This window comes from Falco biarmicus, chromosome 2, assembly GCF_023638135.1.
Source record: "Falco biarmicus isolate bFalBia1 chromosome 2, bFalBia1.pri, whole genome shotgun sequence".
Taxonomy (NCBI): Eukaryota; Metazoa; Chordata; class Aves; order Falconiformes; family Falconidae; genus Falco; species Falco biarmicus.
This window is the reverse complement of record NC_079289.1, coordinates 78,640,504-78,660,980: the sequence shown is the minus strand read 5'-3', so window position 1 is coordinate 78,660,980 and position 20,477 is coordinate 78,640,504. Positions and strand designations below refer to the sequence as shown.

The window sequence follows — 20,477 nt, the reverse complement described above, 5'->3', positions numbered from 1 at the left end:
AAGCTACCAAAACTTCCCTGGGTGCAGAGAATATCTTGTCTGTGTGAGGTTCCTTCAGCTTTTGGATTTGATCAGATGGCAGCAGTGCTTCCAGCAGTACCACTGTCTCTCATTGGGGACAATAAAAACATAGTGTACTGCTCCTGAAATTTTTCTGACACCTCGCCAAGACTGTTCTCCATCTTTAAAGAGGATTGGATGCACCTCAGCCATTGCTGATGTTTACTAACCTTTTCTCCAAAATTTGAAGTGATGAGGACTTCATAGCTTCCATAAGTGTTCTGTACCAGTTAAGGATCCACCATAATGCAATTTCTTTTGCTGCAGAGTAGGCTGAGTACTTCCCTCCATCCTGCTGGCCAGGGAGACTGATGGAGAACTTGCTGCTTTATAACAGTATTTCCTATCTGAAGGGTTACTGTGCCTGTTGCTCCCTCCCCTGACACACACATCTGTGCATGGCCTGTGACCTGCCTGCAGCTTGCAGCTGTTCTGAAACATTGGAAGCCCCCAATATTATTTTTTTTCCTTAACCCACCTCTTCCTAGTTTGCTCTTCCCTAATTCTTGGTGGTTTTTTTGCTCTCCCTTTCTGAGATCAGACAGGCCCCAAAATGGGGGTAGCACACAGACCTTGTTTGGCTGCTGTGCAAAGGCACATCTCTGATCTTTAATCCTCCTGGCAACTCAGCAATAATTCACCCCAAGGCAGCATGACTAATCTTTTCAGATGTTTTTCTGATGCTTTGCAGTGGTTCCACTCATTAAATCTTTTCTCCAGAAAAGTAAACTGAGAGGTGTTCCAGAAGATACAATGATTTCATGTTTTGCTTCAGCTACACAACTTTTTATTAAGGGCAGTAAAAGGTTTGGAGTGGCATATATAAAGGCTTGCAGTTAAATGTAAGCCAAAACCAAAGTCCTGGGTCTAAACATCCCTAAGGCTGTGGAAATTAAATGGGAAAAGAGAATTCACATTGCCAAACTATAAGCATTAAACAGGTGCCTCTTCCTCAGAAGAACAGACATTTCTTCTATAATTTTCTAAGGAAAAGTTTTCTGTAGAGAATTATTCAGTAGAACAATCTCAGTGCACCTAAAAGATCCTGCCCTAAAGTTAAACACTCTCTCTCGGCATGTGAAATGAAAATAATTGCAACCTTAAGAGAGCTTAGATCTGGAAACCTTAGATCTCTGATCCGAGACCTTGTCTGGCTAAAATTATGATATCAGATATTCCACCCTCCTCCAATAAAATCTGCAAATCTGAGATATTTTTAAGTGGCTGCCAAGCCCTCCACATTGTGATTACTATGAGGCTGTATCACACCATTAACACCTTTTTCTTTTTTCATTTCTTTTACATGAGGGGAAACTTTTCTTTGTAAAGACCAGTGGTGCAGCATCTTTCACTGTTGTTGTGGAAAGGCAGCTTGTGGCCTCCAGTGACTTCTTCGTTGGTGTTCAACTAGAAACATCAGGCCAAAATATCTTTAGCAGGTTTGAAATCTCCAATGTGGCAAAATAAGAGTAACCTAGGGAGTGAAGCAGTCAGCCTGGATGAAATGAGTTGACACTTTGGTTTCTTGTAATGTTTGATACTGATTTTAGACACCAGAGGTCAGACAGTGCTGCTGATCAACTTAGTAAGTGGGAACAGTTCTAACAGAAAATAAACTTTCCTTTCAGTGTGATCATATTTATGGTGTTTGTCTAGCTTTTTCGCCCTTGTTATCCTTCAGAAAAAGAAGGTGCTTTTCTACAAGTTCCTCTTGTCAGAAAAATAAGCCAAGTACAAAAGTTCAATTTTTAAGAATTCGTTGTGGTTTCATCCCCTACCCTTTCCACTTTACAGTTTCTAATGAGCTGCTTCTCCTCTTCACCAGAGGACTTTAGTAAATCATGAAGATTTAAAATAGTTCTTCAAATTATCTTCCCCCCTGTATTCAAAGTACACTTTCAAAAGCTAACCCATGTTTTAGCAATGGAGAGGGTGACAGATTCCCTCTCTGTTTCTGCACTGCTAATGTGGTATGAGAAAGCTACAGCTGAGGCAATGAATTTGCCCCCCATACAAGCCCGACATATTATGCAACATCTTGGCAGCGGCAGCGCCTCTGACCTTGGGCAGAACTGGCCAGCAGGGATGCAGCCAGCAGGGATGCAGCCCGCAGGGCCCCTCCTGGGGGATCATACGCTTATAGCATCGTGTAGGTTGGAAAAGACCTTTGAGATCGAGTCCAGCCATCAACCTAGTGCTGCCAAATCCACCACTAAACCACGTCCCTAAAGCTTTCTGCAGTTGACAGTTGGGCCTAGTGTGGCTGCTTTTTACTGAGTGTCTGGCAGAGGTTGCTTCTGGGGTTTCTGTGATGCAGGAGGATCTTTGTTTCTCTCTTGTATCAGTTTCTTTGGAGAAAATGCATTCTAATGCACACAAAGCTGTTTGTATCTCATAGAAGACGCTGCTTGGTGTAGCAGTGCTGTCCATCCAGCTCTCCTCTGCCAGAGAGGTCAGTGTTCAGAGCAAGGGGAAATCTGCAGCAAAGAAGCGACAGGGACCAGCTGCAGGAAGGAAGGAGGAGTAACATTAAACCCCTTTGCCAGCCTCGTTGTAAGACTTTGCCTGAATCCAGAGAGATTTCTCTTTCTGGACACTAATCTTCCTGGCAACTGACATGAGAGAGATGGAGGTACAGATCATAGAACCACAGAATGGTTTGGGTTGGAAGGGACCTTAAAGATCACCTAGTTCCACCTCCCCTGCCATGGGCAGGACACCTCCCACTACACCAAGTTGCTCCAAGCCCCATCCAGCCTGGCCTTGAACACTGCCAGGGATGGGGCACCCACAGCTGCCCTGGCCAACCTGTTCCAGTGTCTCACCACCCTCATAGTAAAGAGTTTATTCCTAATAACTAATCTAAATCTGCCCTTTTTCATTTTAAAACCATTATTGCATTTAGCTACAGGCCCTGCTAAAAAGTCTGCCCCCATCTTTCCTATAACCTCCACTGCAGTACTGAAAGGCTGCTGTAAGGTCTCCCTGGAGTCTTCTCTTCTTCAAGCTGAATATTCATCAGATACCAAGATACCATCTGATGCAGCTTTATACTTACTCTAAAATTAATAAGCATCAATCCAATCAAGTTCATGTTCAGTACTTTTCAGAGCTCTGCTTGGGCTCGTTCAGCTGATGAGGATGGCTGTGCAGTTCATCACCTGGGTGTTGTGATGGAAAATTGCCCTTAATGATCCCTTAATGCATTTTTTTTCCTATTGTCAGAGATCTCCAATTTTGCCTTTCTGACTAACAAAAAAGGTACAGAATAATAAATTGACTAACAAAAAAGGTTCAGAATAATAAATGTGAAATTGGCAGGACTTGATAGAAATGGTGTAATTAACAAGGCCAGTTCAGAGTGAACGAGGGGTGCACAGCACATGTGAATGCATTTGGCTAGCATAGGTCTAAACTGTAAGTGGGATATCTACATGGATAAAGGCACAACTGGCAGCAGTCAGGAGTTTATTTTGGTTTGTTTCTCATGAATGTAACTGTCAATAGGATAGTCCTCTGTAGTGTAGGATTAAAAACCTGTTACAAAGCAGGGTTCAGTTTTCCGATAAATTGGTGACATGGCTCTTAAATGCACTGTGCTCTGTGCATTTGCCTCCCTGCTGTTCAGTACTGTGAAGAAAAATGGTGATAATCTCCCTGCTTATGAAAAAGGGAATGAGAAAGTTCCTGGAGCTCCTCCCCATTATCTGGCACATCTAATGCTGTTTCCCGGGCTAGTCGTATCGGTATAATTGCCTTCTCTGTGTTAGCATTTCACTTGCACTGTCAAGAATACAAAGTGTTCTCCTCCACATGAAAGCAGCATGCTATTTCCGTGTCTTTCAAAGCCTTGCTAGCTGGAGAATGAGGCCATCTTTGATCTTAAATTTGCCAAATCTGCTCCCCGGAAGGTTGCGATGTTGGCTAGAAGCAGTCCTTGGCTTCTCTGTGCTCAGCCCTGGTTGTCCTCCAGCTTCTTAACTGTTATTTTACCCCTGGTGACCATGGCAAAAAAAACCAATGGTGTTGTGCAAGTTTAGCTTAGCTTTGCTGGGATCTGTGGGAATCAGTGTGCTAAATAAAGATCCATGGAAAGCTCAGTAAGAGAACCCAGGCCTCCTGATACTGCTGTCCCATAATGAGTGAAGCTAGTAAGGCTACAGGGTGCAATGGCAGTGGGAGGAAATATCTGAAGTTAGCATAGCAAGGCTGGGGTCTTTCCAAGATAACTTCCTTCAGATGCTCAAGCAACCCATGTTTAGTAACAAGTGTTTCAGTTAAGGCTGAGCTGGTTCCCAGGGAATGAGTTTGAACGAGGACTTTACCCTCTGGGCACAGGACAGAGGTGGTCTGTGAGGCATCAGATGACAGTCTGCAGAGTTCTTGCTAACCAAATGTAAACACTTCCCCACACACAGTCCTGTCCGCATGCACAACCCAGCAAACAAGGTAGCAAAAAGAGGCGTAACAAATGAACATTCAGAATAATTTTGGCACCACTGCAAAACTTGTTGCCTGATTCCAGCCTCTCTGCAACAAGGTGGAGGGATCCTTGGATTAGCAATTTGACTATATGGCTTCCCGACTCTCCAGCCCCTCTTTCTGCTGCTCTGTATACCAGACAGTAATACAGCAGTGCAATGACAAGTAGTGTTTTCCACGTATGTCCTTTGATAGGAAAATGCTAGATGAATTCCAAGTTAGTCTCTCAACAGTTGACAGCCATGACCAATTACCGTCAGAACCTGTCCCTATAGATCACACCCTAATTTAACAATAAATTACTTTAACCTCATACATCTATCTGCAGTGATTTCCAGAAAGCATAACTAACCGTAAAGGAATCCTCCTGTGGGTTAAGTAATTACCCTGGAGAGCTAGCTTTCACTCCTCAGCAGTGGGAGCAAATGGCACTTCTAATGAACTGGGCATAAATAACAAGTTGAATGCTCTCAAGCATCAATATTTACTCTGTGTTGGATAGAACTGCTAACTGAATTAGCCCCTTTGCAGCGAGGGGCTGGGTTTGCATGCAGTTATGATCATGACATTCTCAGTTGATGTTTTATTAGCTTTCTCAACACACTATAAATGGAAAATGCAAATTCAGAAATGTTGCGCTGAGTGGTGCCTATCTACCAATTCTCTCACATTTGCCAGTAGTACCTGTGCAGATATAATATTGAACCTCCTATGTTTTTTACAACCTGAAGTAGCTAGCCACAAAGCTAAGCAAATTTAGACCCCAGGTTCTCTGGCTTCTCTTAATAGGCAAAATTTTGTACCACCATAACACCCACTTCCTTAAATGAAGTAGAAAAAAGATTAAGGATCCATCTACAATGATCAGATTGCTGGACAAGGGGGTTTTTATCTGTATTGAACAATAATTCTTTCCTGTGAAAGGAAAGAAAGCTGATCAAGCACTGCAATGGTAATTTTACTGCAAATTCTAACAATTTGGTTGTTTTGCTTGAAATTAGACAAAAATATTAGATTCCTCATAAACTAAAAGTTCTGTAGAGAACAGAGTCAATCAGAGTATTTTTTCTTTAATACCATATGTAGTAATTTCCAACACAGTGTGTCTATTTCAGTAGTTTAGCATGAATATTCACCACACACAGTATTAAAATGTTTCAAATTCTTTATTTTGATTGTTTTAAAAATATTTCTAAATATTTTCTTGTTGACAAAAGGTGGTTTTTTTCAGGAAACTTTAAAGTAATGCATTCTGATGTTAAATGTAGCCCTTGCTATTTTGTTTTAAGTACAAGCTTGTGTGCAATGTGATATTCTAGCATGAGGAATTTTTTCACATTAGCATAAGAGTGCTTCCAAAGTTGGAGAACATTGTACAGTGTAACGTGTGTTTGAAAAATAACAAATGCTCATGAAATTAAAGCCTTTCTCAAAAGGCAAGCATGAGAAGAGATATAGTTAAGATTATGTACCAAGATTTTAGTGTTTTCTGGCTGAAGTTTTTTCCATGTGGTTTTAGAGAGGAGGTGTTTTTTTTCTCTTTCTCTGCAACAGATTTTGATGGCTCATATGGATAGCTGCTGTAATTAGAGAAATAGATAGGTGTTGACATGCTGCAGTGCCAGGTAGAGGTTTGAGCTGTTGAGGGCAAGGCTGAGGATGAGGATACTGTGTGGCCACATGTCTGCTCACATACCATGCCACTAGCTAGACCAGGGTCACGTCAGGCAGTGCTGACTGCATGGGATTACAGCTCATCTACTCTCCACTTCAATAAATTCACAGGTCTATGGTGTATATCCATTAAACTGTTCATAATAAACAGTTTATAATAGGTTGTTTGGCAATGTTAGTGGCCACAGCCAACATATTTTCATGCATGCAGGCTTGGGGTGGTACTTCACAGAAGTTTATCCATCAGTGGCAACTTCTGCTTTGGGGGCCTCTGAGGGAGCCTCTCACCTCTTATGGATGGTGACACAGCCCTCCAAACCCTCTACCCTGGAGCGGGCAGTGTGGAGGCTGCTTCCTATCACACAGTGTCCATCTCGGTCCACAGGCGCATGGTTACCAAACCAGCACACTCCTCTTTTCGTTTTTACTCCTCTGTTACACTAGGGTGACCAAGTACCTGCCATGGGCCACTATAACACATCTTGATTTTCCAGTTCCAGGTCCTCCAGCTGGTGTTAAAGCAGCTGCAGCTTCAGCCTCTACTGTCTTCGTCTCCTGGCTCCCTCCCCTGAAGCTGAACGGCATCATTCGGAAATACACTGTCTTCTGCTCACACCCCTACCCCACCGTAAGTCCCACAGAGCGACTGCAGATGGGCAGCACTGATTCATGGGGCTGAAACAGTGTGTTTGCACATACTCAGTGCTTGGTGTTCGCCTTGCCACATCCTTGCCGTTTGTTCACCCTAAGCGAGGGTGAAGGGCGATCCTGTGGCTGCAGGGGTGACTGAGAGTTGGTTTTAATTTTTCTCACCTATCAGACTTCTGCACTGTTTAAAACTCATTGCAGAGCGCTGATTTACAAATAATTTCAAAACTCACAATTGAAGTTGAGTATCTTTTAAGGTGCTTGTTTTCTGGGTTTTTTTTAGAATGTGTTCAGTTACCTTTTACAGGACCAGCTGCAAGAGCACTGTTGTAGCTGGAGGCATGTATTTATACACCCATACTTAGATGTGTTTTCATTTAAGTTCCTGCCTTTTTGGCTTGAGTGTTCATGTGTGAAGGAACATAATGACTTATGAACGGACATATTTGCATGTGAATAAGCTTATGTATGCCTGGAGTATTTGCCCACTCGGTCTACATGCTATTACTTACTGAGAAAGTGACAAGAGAAAAATTGAGTTGAATATCTCTGAGTCACAAAGGAACCCACCTATCTTTAAACACAAAGGCCAATTGCTTGTTATAAATACCCATGCATATTTATTTTATTGTACATTGAAAAAGCTACTTATTTAGTTTTTATTCAAGGTTTTGATTTAGTATGTAAGCAGGACTTCCCATCAAAGTTAGCATTGCAAGACGAAAAATGCAATCTTAGTTTATCAGAAAAGGAAAATATTGTTGCAGAAGTAGGAGGAGTTTGACAGGGAGATTTCCAAAAGTGCTTCAGGCTTATTTTCAAAGCTGGCTGAGAGAGAGGAAGGCCCAAGGGTATGTCTGAATGGGACCCTGCAGGCAGACACAGCCTCATGCAACCCACTCTTCCAGCAAGTGAACTACTTCTGCAGGTATTCAAGGGGAGAAGGGGCAAAACATACATGTCCGTTGATGGCTATGCTTAAACAGATACATCCTACTATAAGCAGGATTTATTAGTCATATCCAAATCTAAGGGTTGGAGAAGTTTGCTTCATTTATGTTTTGGAACTACTGACTCCTAACCCCATTAATTAAATAATTGTAGCCATGCAAATCATGAGCATACTGTTGAAATGTAAACTAGCAAGAGAGGTTTTTTGTCGTGGTTCATATTTCGATGGCACACGGTGGTTTAAAGAGGTCGGAGTTGACAGAACTGAACCTTGCTGCTGGGGCTGTGGTCTGAGCAGAGCCCCTGCACTTCTCTGGGGGTTGCAGACAACAGCAGGTGGTGCTGCTGGCTCTTGCTAGTTACTTACCATGCACAAAGCTGCAGTGTTCCTTCCTGAGGCTTTGCCAGCCAATTTTTTGTATGTTTACATCACCAGGAAAATAAACATCTTCAGCTAAATGTTTTTTCTCTAACATGCAGTTCTGTCATACAGAAAAATATTTTTTTATTGTGTGGTTACCTTTTGGCGTACCTCAGTGATGTACAATGACAAGAATAGTTACTCTTTTTGCTGGTCTTGGCCTATACTGAATTTTACTGGTATATTTTGTGGTGTTCATTATGGCATGATGTGGGGGTGTCACTGTACACCGTACTTCAGGGTAGAGGCACTTGAAGATGTTTGTGTTTTCTGTAAATTGTTAACGTGTACGTGTATATTTATCCTGTTACCTGAGTGCATGAAGGGTGGGAGGTGGGGGGTGTATGTACATATAAAAATATATATGTACATACACATATGCATATATATGTACAATATGTATGTGTGAGGCAAGTCCCTGTGCCACTTCTCACTAGCGTTTTGCAGATTAGCATGAGTAGTGTCTTACACAGCAGGTCTTCTGTATCAGTCCTGTGTGGTGAGGCAGCAATCACACTCACTGGTCAGTTTCTGGATATTTTCACATAAGTGCAAGACCTCAGGATGCATTTAATATAGAACACGCTTCCCCAGCCTTATTTCTAACTTTTTTTTTAACTGTTATTCTTAAAGGGATTCTGAAATAAAAGTTGTTTTATTCAGAGCTAGCTTTGCAGTGAAACAAGCCTGCTGCAGAGGTGCTTGAATGCTAACACTCCCATGCAGATATGGTCTTTATATCCCAAAGGAGTTTTTGTATGATTCACTGTTGGCAAGGACAAGTAGTTGTCAGAGGAAGAGGTCTTCAATTAGGATGAGGAAGGGAATAAGTAGAAGACCTGTGTCTTTATAATTTCTGCTGCCATCGTAAGTAGCCAGTGCTGTAACTGGAGGTATAGAGCCATAAAAACTTCCTGAACAGACTTCTTCCTTCAGTCAAAGCCCTGGCTGCAAAATAACTTTGCTAAAATTCTGCTATTTAAGCAGAAAGGCAAACTAAGTTTTTGAGCATCGGTGAGAAGAAAAAGTACAGTGGTAAACTTATGGGAAGGCTATATATTCTTTGCAGATTGTATTTTACAAGCAGTATGTGTTTGCTGAGAACAAGTCAATACAGACACTTAGGCTGACAAGACAGTCCTTTACACAACTACACTGCTTTGGTGTTTAAGTTACCAACAGAAGAGCTAATGAGCTCAGTCATATTGTGCACATTTTTATTACAAAACATAACCCTCATATGACCCTAACATATCATAAGATGAAGATTTGCTACCTCTTGCACAGTTCAGTTTGCTTTGCAAGGGCAGAAGCTGGTAAAACTTCGGCTGCCCTGTGCAGAAGGATGCAAACATTTCCTTTTTAAATATTTTGGGTCCTAAGGACAGTATTTGCCTGGGATGTTTCAAACCACAAATACGATTCATGTGTGAAAGATAAAAATGATTCTCCATTGCAGTCTGTTCTCTAGCCAAGAAAAAGGTCAAGCAAGGATCCAACGTCACGATTTTTAATTGTTGTGCCCATATTACTGGATAGGCATTATTAGGCAGAACTTTCTCTTTTTTTATTCTGCAAATATAGGGAAAAATACAGAAATGTGACTTACTGGGTCCTTCATTCTTCAAATATAAGAAACAGAACATGCCAGAATTTAAGTTAAAATAATCATCCTCTATGATAACTCATATCACACTCCTACAGTTCTTGACTCCACATCCATGTCCAACTCCTTGTACGAGCTGGCTTCTCAAGACCACCTATAATGGTCCCATGTTGGCCATCTTCCTTCTAGATGTGTTTATCCCTGGTGTACTGGCAGGACACTCATGACACTCATTCTTTCCAGGCCTCAGGGAAGCAACAAGCAGGGCTTCATCTGCAGCGCAGGCTGCCATCCCACCCTGTCAGTGCAGGTATTCCTAGTGGTGCCATAGACATTGCACATGGTTTGAATCCTAGCAAAGAAGCTAGGGTGGTTCAGCTCCTACCTGGCCCTGCGGGGCAGCTGCCTCTGGTGGCTACTCCAGCACCTGGTGCCTTGCTTTATAGATGTGTATTGCCTGGGCTTTTAAAAGGGCAACAGAAAATGAGATTTAAGTGATTTCTGGAAAAAAAAAACCCACCAAAAAAACGAAAACAAACCAACAACAACCTCCTATTGCATTCAGGTCAGTACACTACATAAGGAGGAGTCAATGGGTGTAGATTAAATAAAATTTAGGTGGCAGAAAGTGTCCTGAAAATGTCATTGTAAACATAAAGCATGCAGTGGCTAGCTAACCTCAGAAACTGTAATCTCAGAACAGGTAAAAAGCAACACAGAAGCATGGTGTGTGCTGAAAGCAAGAGCAGGAATGTTAAGAAGCAGGATTTTCTCATATGGCAAGGGCTGAGAAAGTGTTAGAACTGACAGGGAAAGCAGAGAGAGGTTGAGCTGAGGAAATGAAGACCAACTATATCATTTGGGTGTCAACGAACAGTATGACATCACTCAATCAGAAATACACATTAAAATCTTATTTTGCTTTGTTGATTAGAAAATGCAGTCATTACTGTTGTTGTTGCAGTTGGGGTTTTGTTGGGAGTGATCTGTTGGTCAGCCATTCACCAACAGGAGCAAACGTATTAAACAGGCTTATCCTGCTGTTTCCAGCAAAGCAGGTTATTAAATTGTGCATCAGTCTCATGCTTTCTCCATAGGATACCTGGAGATTAATGGAAAGGAGTAATGTAAGTACAACTGCACTATAAAAAGATAATAAATGGACCTTGCTTTCCTTTTTGGTGATTTTTCTTTTCAGGACATTGTCAGTTGGTTCTTTTCTTTGTTCTGCTCCTATTAAGATGTCCTGTACCTGCTCCGGTATGTCCATGGGTGTTTTGTACTGAAGAGTCCGAGACTGGGCAGAGTACGTAGATGCAACCTCACAAATGTAGAGCAGAGGGGAAGGATCGCCTCCCTCCTTCCCCCCGCCCCGGACCTCCTGGCTACGCTGTTACAAATCCAGAGTTGATAATACCAGACCTGCCTTGCTGCAGAGCTGCCCCTTGGGCAGTTGGCCCTCCGGCTGTACTAGTGCATGGAGTTACTCTATCCCAGATGCAGGACTTCATGTTTTTGTTTTTTCTTTTTGGACTTCGTGACATTCTGTTCACCCCATTTCTTCAACAACCATGTTGAGGTCCCCCTGAACAACAACCCTGCTCTCCAGCATACAAACTGTTACCTCAGTTTCAGGCTATTCACAAACCTGCTGACATTGCACTCTTGTTCTGTCTCTCAGACCATTAATGAAGACATTAAACAGTATTGGTCCCACAAGATGATCCCTGAGGGATACCACTAATTATTGGCTTGCCACTGAATCTTGCACTGCTGATCACAAGTTTGGGCGCAGCAGTGCAGGCTTTTTTTCCATCCATTTTATTGTTCACTTATTTAGCCAGTATTTCACAAATCTGGTGATAACAAGACTGTGGAAGAGTGGGTCAAAGGCTTTGCTAAAGCTAAGGTGAGCAACATCCACTGCCCTCCCCTCCCCTTGTCCACAGTGCCAGTCACCTTGTCATAGAAACCGATCAGGTTGGTCAAGCATTATTTACCTTTTGGTACCATGGGTTTCTGTATGACTAATTGATTCTTAAGTGCCCTCTAATTCAATCTCCATCTACTGTGAATACAGCTTCACTCCAAAATACTCTTCAAGAAGCTTCAGAGACCTGGAGACCTGACAGCAAAGCTTACCAGTGAAAAGTGGGGCAAAAAAAGCATCGAGTACCTTAGCTCTTTCCAAATTCCATTTCACTAAGTACTCTGCATCACTGAGCAATGTGCCCAGACTCTCTTTAGCCTTCCTTTTGTAGCTTGTGTACTTAAAGAAACCCTTCTTGCTTTTGTCCTACACCATAAAAATTTGTGGTTTAGTTCAGTCAGGATCTATATGTTCATTCATGGTGGCCTTCTGTCATGCTTGCTCAACATTCCGTACATTGCAAAAGACCATTCTTGTGCTCTGAGGAGGTTGTCCTTGAAGATTAGCCAGCTGTTCTGAGTTCTTTTGCCCTTCAGAACAGTTTCCCATGGTATCGCTTCTCTCAGGATCTTGAAGTCTAGTCTTATTGTCACAGTCACAACAGCCAAAGTCATCACAGACCTTCACATCTTCAACCAGTTTTTCCTTGTTTGTGAGCAACAGGTTCGATAGATCATTTCCACTAGTCAGTCTATTGATCACCGTCATCAAGAAATGGTCGTCAGTACTTCCAGAAATCTCCTAGATTGCTTGCTTCCAGTCTTATTGCCCTTCTAGCAGTTGTCAGTGTGGTAAAAGTCACCCATGAGTGCTACGATGTACACCTGTGAGACTTTCTTCAGCTGCTTAATACCAGATTCATCTGGCTCCTCCTTTTGATCAGAAGATCAGACATGTACCAGACAACTACTACAACACTATGATTACTGGTCAGTCCTCCGGTCCTTATGCGCAGACTTTCTCCTGGTTTGTCACCTGCCCCAAGGCAGCACTTCATGCATTCAAGAAACTCTACACAAAATGAAAGCACACTTTCATACCTTCCTACATATCTTTCTTGAAGAGGCTGCATCCCTCCATGCAGAACACCACTCCTGAGTGCTATCCTATCATGTTACCATAATCCCAATGAGGCTGTAGCTCTGCAGCTACACACAGACTTCCAATTACTGTTCTGTAATTGGTGTATTGGTGTGTAGGCATTTGAGATGGATCCTAAACTGTGCTGCTGTTACAAGGGAAAAGTGAGATCCTCTTCTGTAATGTTGCCTCCTAGACCCATCTGTTTTGCCCCTTTGTGCCCTTGCTTCTCTATTATGGTAGCTCTCCTCAACCACACCTAGTTTAAAGCCCTCACCACTAGCTTAGCAAGCTTCTTTGCAAAGATGTTCATGCTGCACTTTGCCAGATATACCCCATCCCTGCTCTGTAGCTTTCATTCCTTAAGGTCCTGCAGTCATAGAAGATAAAGCCTGACTGCTAGACCAACCCTGCAACATCAATCAACTCCTGCTCGAGCCTTCTCCCTCATCAGAAGGTTTGAGGAGACACCACCTGGGCACCCCTGCTCTTCACTTTCATCTTCCAATATCTGTTGTGACTCTTGACATGGTTCACATTGCCCCTGCCAGTGTTGGTGCCCACATGGAAAAGCAGCAAAGGAAAAGAGTCGAAGGGCTGGATGAGCCTTGGCAGTATCTCCACACATCTCTAATCTTGAAGCCTGCCAAGCAAAAAGTTCCCATGATACTAGGTCAGGTTGGCAGATCAGTGCCTCCATTCCCTGCAGGATGAAGTCTCCAATAACTATCACATGAGTTTTTCCTTTTGTGCAGACGCAAGGTTAAGGCTCAGATGGCTCTGATGAATCCTCTCATAGATCTTGTTCATCCTCACCAGTCCCCAGGGCTTTATACATATTCTGAATTTGCAGGTCTGCAAGTGGAGCAGGAGTCTTTCCTGTAGTCAGAAATCAAACTTCCAACCTTCTAATATCCTGACTGTCACCTTCCCTTACCTGCCTGGACATGTTCTCCTGCTGTCCTTCCTTCTTTTGAGTTGTGTGATTTGGGTTCTCATCACCACATGCAGTTTTGAGTAGAGTTGCTGGGGCCCCCTGCATAGCTGCTGTGATGACTGGTGTGGCAACCAGTCAGCGGCGCTCTGCCTTCCCCTGAATGGGTCCCTTCTTGCAAAACTATGAGACCACTGAAGCTTTCCCCATCCAAGCACTCATCAGTTAGCTTGTGAGCCCTGTTGTTGCTACATCCTCCACACCACCCCCACAGCAAAGGGAAGGGTGACACAGGCATCCACTGCCCTGGGGGACACTTTCACTGATGCAGTGTGTTCCTGTCTAAGCCGAGTGAACTGGCTTCTCCACAGCTGACAGTGTTCTACATTTTGCAAAGGTGTGTATATCTGTTTAGCTCTATGTATGTGTGCAGTGTATGGCTTTTCCATCAGAAAAGCTGCATTACCCAAACTTTAATCATTACTGCTTTCTTCTGAAAAGCTGTCTGTGGTGCACAAAGTTATTACTGGATTCTCTTGGGCATGATGTTCGATAAACATGTTGTTAATACCAAACCAATAACTGTTCAGCACATCACAGGAGGGATTGTGATTCTTAAATGTGAATTCCCTTGCCTTTGATTAAATGCTTCATATCCATCTTAGTTTTCTGAGTGCTCGGTAATCATATCTCTACCAGACTTTTAAAGCTCTTACTGTTTGACACCAAATCTCTTACTGGACAGTATGACATGAATTTCCATGAAGCAGTGGTACCTCTGTGAAGCTGCTCCCCAAAGCACCTGAATCAAACTGTGATCAACTCCAAAACTCTATTTGAGGAAGACTTCAGATTGCGTTTCACTTTCTAGGACAAGTATCCAAAGACTGTCAAATATGACAAGAAGCTTGCAAAGCATCCAGGTACAAATTTTAAAACCTACTTTTCTGAAAAGAAGAACCGGGTTATTCTCTGGCTTGAATCCTGGCAATAGTTTTGAAATGCTATTTGATCAAACTGTTGCTAGTTGCAGGATTCTGCTAAGAGGTATGATTTCTGCCTTAAACCCACCTTGACTGAGGTCCCCAAATGACCAGAAGCCTGAGGACTGGAAGGACAAGAAATTGCAGAGCAAGATGCTGTTGAACCAGATGAATGGAGTGAGATTGTTCCTACAAAGATCCCGGGTGATGCTGTCAGGCTAAGAGAACACACAGCAGACCCCAATGCTGAAATAGGGGTTCTCTCTAGTGCAAACCCTACAGTCAGCCCCTGGTACCTGGCAGTGACCTATGTCTGAAAGAATCTTTGAAAACTGTAATCTACAATACTGGACTTCTCCAAAGGATTTAAAAAGACACAAAAGCTGAAAGCCTAGCAAAGAATCATCCTGGCCTGAAAATATTTCTGTGAAACAGTTGGGCTTGGAAGACTGGAGAGATAAACAGATGTGAAGCAATGATGGAGAAGGAAACGATCTTATATTTGGCCAAAACCCAAGACAATTGACTTGAAAATGTAATTGATATTGGAAACTGACCAACATCTGGGACTGTTTGGGGCAGAAGGTTACTGATCTTTTCAGTATACTTGTTTTCCTGTAAGAAACATACTTTTAAGCCTGTTAGACTTCTGTATTTGTTTCATTTATTTGCATTTGGTTTAAACCCACTAAAAGGAAAGAAAAAATTTACATGCTTTAACCTGCTGTCAAATTAAACTACAGGCATATGATGTCTGTGCAAGACACCGTTTCCACGTACATTCTGTCTGCTCAGTCCTGTGATAGGATAACCACCACCACCAGCAGCAGTAGCAGCAGTAGTGACTAGACTATTATCTGTTTGTCACATCTCTATGCACCTTTTTCTGTCAATCTGTAGAGCAGAAGGAAAAACTGTAGTCAGATTTCCGAGTTATGGTGTATTACAGTGGGGTTTTTTCTGTTCAGTAGAAAAAGCAGCATGAATCAGATTCTTTCTCCAGGTTTTCTTCCTCTTCCACAAATGCATAGATTGCAGCCTCCCAACTCTGGTCACATAGTTTTTAAAAGTTTCTAATGGAAAATACGCCAAATATCTTGGTTTCTTAGGAAGTCCTATATGTTTGAGATATATTCCCCAACACAAACACATGCAGAATCTTCCAGAAAACAGCTGGAGAATATTCTTTGCAATGTATTACTGATATCCTATCAAAAGCATACACAGGAGACTCTGGGGGTTGCTCAGTGAGTTACTTATGCTCTGTCTCTGTAATTTGTAGGCTCGGGGTGGGGTTCAGTTCACCTGACTTCAGACACGTTGACGAGAGATATCTATGCTGATTCTGGGGTCATCAAGACTTTCATTAAAGAAAAGAAGCTAGATGTCTGGGAGAAGCTGAATGAATCTTCTTCCAAAAGCTTCCCTTCTCTTTATTTACTCTAGAGAAAGTACACATGGTTATCTTAAACCAGATGATGTGCATCTTAAACTACATGATATGAAAGTATATACAATTTTCTTAAACTATACCTTTAAAGAACCAGAATTCGTTTATATAAATTCCCAGCACCCAGGTATCTTCCACACAATTCTTTCAGACAGACACAAATCTTGTGCTGATTGTGTATAGGATCTGTCCAAATCCTAACTCAATGTGAGGCAGCTTTGCATCATACTTCCTGGCCCTCAGTTCCTTGCATGCCTTGAATAAAAGGCATGGAAAACAGAACTAAAGCAATTATAATCCAGAAGTGATTTGTTGTTGAACACTGTAGAGGCTGAAAGTCTCTTTAACAGAGGGGAGATGTAGCTGGCAGAATCTGGCTGACAAAGTTACTGTTGAACAGAAGCTCATTTAGAATCTGTAAGGTTGAGTTTAAAAGATGCATTCACTGATTTGTGTACTACAAGCAGTATTTATCACTGTGTCTATACAGTACTTTTTACAACATGAAGATATTTATGTTTATTAATTCCTGTTCTTATTTATGTTTATTAATTCCTGTTCTTTATATAGCATAGAACTCGTGTATAATTTGGGGTTTTTTTAGAAATTATTTTGAATGGTATTTAAAATATGTCTTTTTTTAATATACCACATGTACTGTTTACAGCTTTTTCATAGTTATTTCACAGCTTTGGTACTAGCTCCCAAACATAGTACATTCATTCTTTTAATTGCTTTGTCAATTTTACATTTTTTGCTGATCTTATTTTTGTCATAAAGTGCATCTCAGGAGAGATGTGGCAGAATATAAATAAATTCTGATGATGTGCTGTTTTAGATGATTTTAAAAGGTCTCCTTGCAAAGCTCCACTAAAACAAATTTGATATTGATTTTTTCATGAAACTCTGGTCTTGTCTCACTACCTAGTCTCACATACAGGTATATCAATATAGTCTAACAGTAGGTCCTTCCTGTTGGTTGGAGTGGATTTCAGCAGGTTTGAATTCCTCCCATTCCCTTCTGTGTCATATAGGGGACAGAGCACTTGGGACTAGATGGTGTCATACAAATTGTGAGTTGACTGAAATGCTCTGAATAAACCTGTTGTTTTCTTGGTGCTACCAAAGGAGGCAGCAGAACTCCTGGCGGTGCAGAAGGTGGTCTCCTGACCTTCCTGTGACACAACATGCTGCTTCCCTGATCATGAGCCCCAAGAGGCTGATGGACTCTCTGTGAGTTGCTGCAAAGGAGCAAGCAGGTGGTGTACTGTGGTGGCTCCAAGCAACAGACTCCTTGACTGCATGAGCTACCTGGAAGTTCAGGCAGCAGGCTGTCTTCCAGGCATAATTCCTGGAAATTGGTTTACGAGATTTTCTATCAAGTGGGAAGGCAGGGAGCTGCCTCTGCTGTTTCCAAAATTTTCTTGCACTTTCTAACATTTCAGTTCCATATTTAAGAAAAAAAAAAAATGTGGAAGCTGCATTCTGTTTTGTGCACAGATTCTGTTTGTAATAGTTATATTCAATAATGCTGAATGAAAAACAGATGCCATGTTTCAAAACATGAGCCAAAATAGCAAGACTTGAACAGAAGCCATTACACGACCAAAGTGGTATCCATTACTGAAAACTGTCGTCCAGGTCTGGTGGTTATTTGCAGCTCTGACAGCCTGTCCATCTGTGAAAGGTAGCAAGGCAAAAGCCAGCCATCCTGGAGAGCAGTGCCAGTCCATGACCTCAGGCAGAGTTTCACACCTTTAGGGTGTTCACTCAGAGGGCACGCCTGCTCTGTTCCAGGGATGCATTTAACTCAAAGTTCATTCTCTATAAATACAGTAATGTATTGATTTCATATTAATGCAGTTTGCTTCCAGGTAGAAACAACATGTCATAGCCCAAGTACCCCTAGGTAACTTGTCAGTCCAAGAGACTCTAAATCCTCATTTCCAGGAGCAATGAAGGCCTGAGGTAGAGCGGGGTAGACAACTCTGTGTTGTGCAGAGAGATGGACATCTTTGTGTTTTAACCACGTAGAACTAAAATTTTACTTTAATTACTCATGAGACCCAGTGCTCATTGTAGGCCTCATCTGTACTGCTGATTAAACAAGGGCCAAGGAGCAGCACCTGGCTCCAAGGGTATATGACACTGACGTGTGTCTACACTGCTTAGCAGCACCCCCTCTAAACCAGATCTGTTTTGAAGAAAGCTGTTTAGAATAGTACAAAACTGAGCTAGAGATCAAGTTAAAAATCAGTGGGCATCATCAGGGTGGAGAACTCAACACACTCCCTGGCTGTCTCCCATTTAGCAGTGGAGTTAGTCTCAGAGGATGCATGTTTATTGAGAGAAACCTAGCTAGGCAAACACGGTTCCATTGAGACAGCTCAGGCTAGATAGAAAACTGATTTCTTTTCTGTGGGAGGCTATGAAACCAGTGGTTGGTTGTTGTGGGCAGGAGGGAGCAGTATAAGTATCTCTCCCGAGTCCACTTTTGTTCAGTGGTTCCATTAGTGACTTGGATAATGAAATAGCGAGAGTGCCTATTAAATTTGCAGGAGATATAAGGCTGGGAGGAATTGCAAGTACACTGGAGACAGAACTGGAATTTAGACAGATCTTGATGAACTGGGAAATTGGTCTGGAAAAAAGTTAGATAAAATTTAGTATGGGTAAGTGCAAGAAAATGGGTACTATGAAACTGCTGGGTAGAGAGCAATTGGCTAGATTCTTCAGAAGAGGATTTTGATGTTATTGTGCATCCCAAGATGAACATTAGCTATCTTTATAATCCTGTTGTGAAAAGCCAAATGCCATACCCTAAGATTGTTGAATACAGGTTTGGAAACTGTATTTGAGAAGGCTATGGACCATCGTTAGACAGTCCAAAAGATAACAGCAGATATTATTAGAGAAACTTAGAGAAAATGTGACTTCTGGACAATGTTGAAAGCATCGGGGTTATTAAGTTGTAAAAAGATAAGGGTACTGGTGGGGAAAGGAATGATAAAACTTCATGTAGATTAAGGAGTGGTACAAATATGAAGGTAATAATCTATTCTCCATGTTCCTAATAGACTGGAAAAGAAGCTATGGGCTTAAACTGCAGCAGGAAGCTCAAGCTAGATTTCAAGAAAGCTTTGTAGTAGTAAGATTAGTTAAGCAATGCTATAGGTCTTGTAACCTAGGGAGTTGCAAAATCTCCATTTATTTAAGTCTTCAAAATCAGGTTGGAAAAACATCTGTCTGAAATGGTGCAGATACAATTGAGCATGGTTTAAAGAAGAAGGATAGACTTGAGTGAACTCTCAGGGTACTTCCAGCCCTGTTTTTAGATAATGTTATGGACATATTTCATACCTAAATTCACAGCAAAATAACAAATGCCACTCTAGGTAGTGTGTATATATATAAATATATATATATATATATAATTTTCAAGATGAGGCAGTCAATATACAGGTAGCCAACTTAGACACATTCTTACTTCACAACACACACCACAAACCTGTGATGTTTCTTGCTTTTCTCTCTTGTCCTTAAAGTCTCTTCATATGGCTTTCTCAGTTCACCTCCAAGTTTCCTGCAACTTGCAGAGAACAAGGAGTTAGAGATTTCTGTGCATCCGTCTTACATCAGAAGTTGTGTAGATGCGGTTGTAGGCAAGGTGCAGGCTTGCTTGGACTGAATAATCTTCCAATCCACAGTAAATGCTACTCGTTACCTTAACTCCCTGCCTGGGGAACTCGCTGATCACTTGGAAAACTGTTACAAATGTATTTTCCTTCTAAAGCACCCTTTTGAAGTTTTCCCAGGCAGAGTTAAAAAACACAACAAGCAAATAAAAAAGCAGCCAGAAGGTGCGGAGTTTTTGATTATTACCTATCTAACTGCTTTCTAAAGGAATCAGAAATTCCAGGAGATGGCACACTGCTTCAAAGCATGCAAAGCAGTATACACCAATAGAGCTGAAGTTGCATCAGAGGAAAATGATGCTCTCTGCAGTGGCTGGCTGTTCCTCAGCATCTCTGTCTGTTACTTGGTTGGGAAGTAGATTAACTGCACCCTGATAAGGGACTTAGATTTCATTTTATTCTTCACAGCCCTTCCTGGCTTTTTAGAGAGTTGACCCTGTCTGTGCTTCTTAGTGAGCTGAAGACAGAAGAAAAATTAACACATCATCTATAATCTGAGTTTAAAAAGCAGTTAGAAAAAAGAAATCCTTTGAGCAAGCATGTTACTGCTTTTGGGATAAAAC

At 41.9% G+C, this 20,477-nt stretch overlaps 1 protein-coding gene across 2 annotated transcripts in view; it reads left to right on the top strand.

Annotated features, from left to right (window-relative positions):
• Positions 1-20,477, top strand: part of DSCAM (DS cell adhesion molecule) — a 470,381-nt gene that overhangs the window by 384,128 nt on the left and 65,776 nt on the right. For both annotated transcript variants that reach the window (XM_056328736.1, XM_056328738.1), the window contains exon 20: positions 6,711-6,844. In XM_056328736.1, the coding sequence (XP_056184711.1) occupies positions 6,711-6,844 (134 nt within the window). The remainder of the gene's footprint in view (positions 1-6,710; positions 6,845-20,477) is intronic.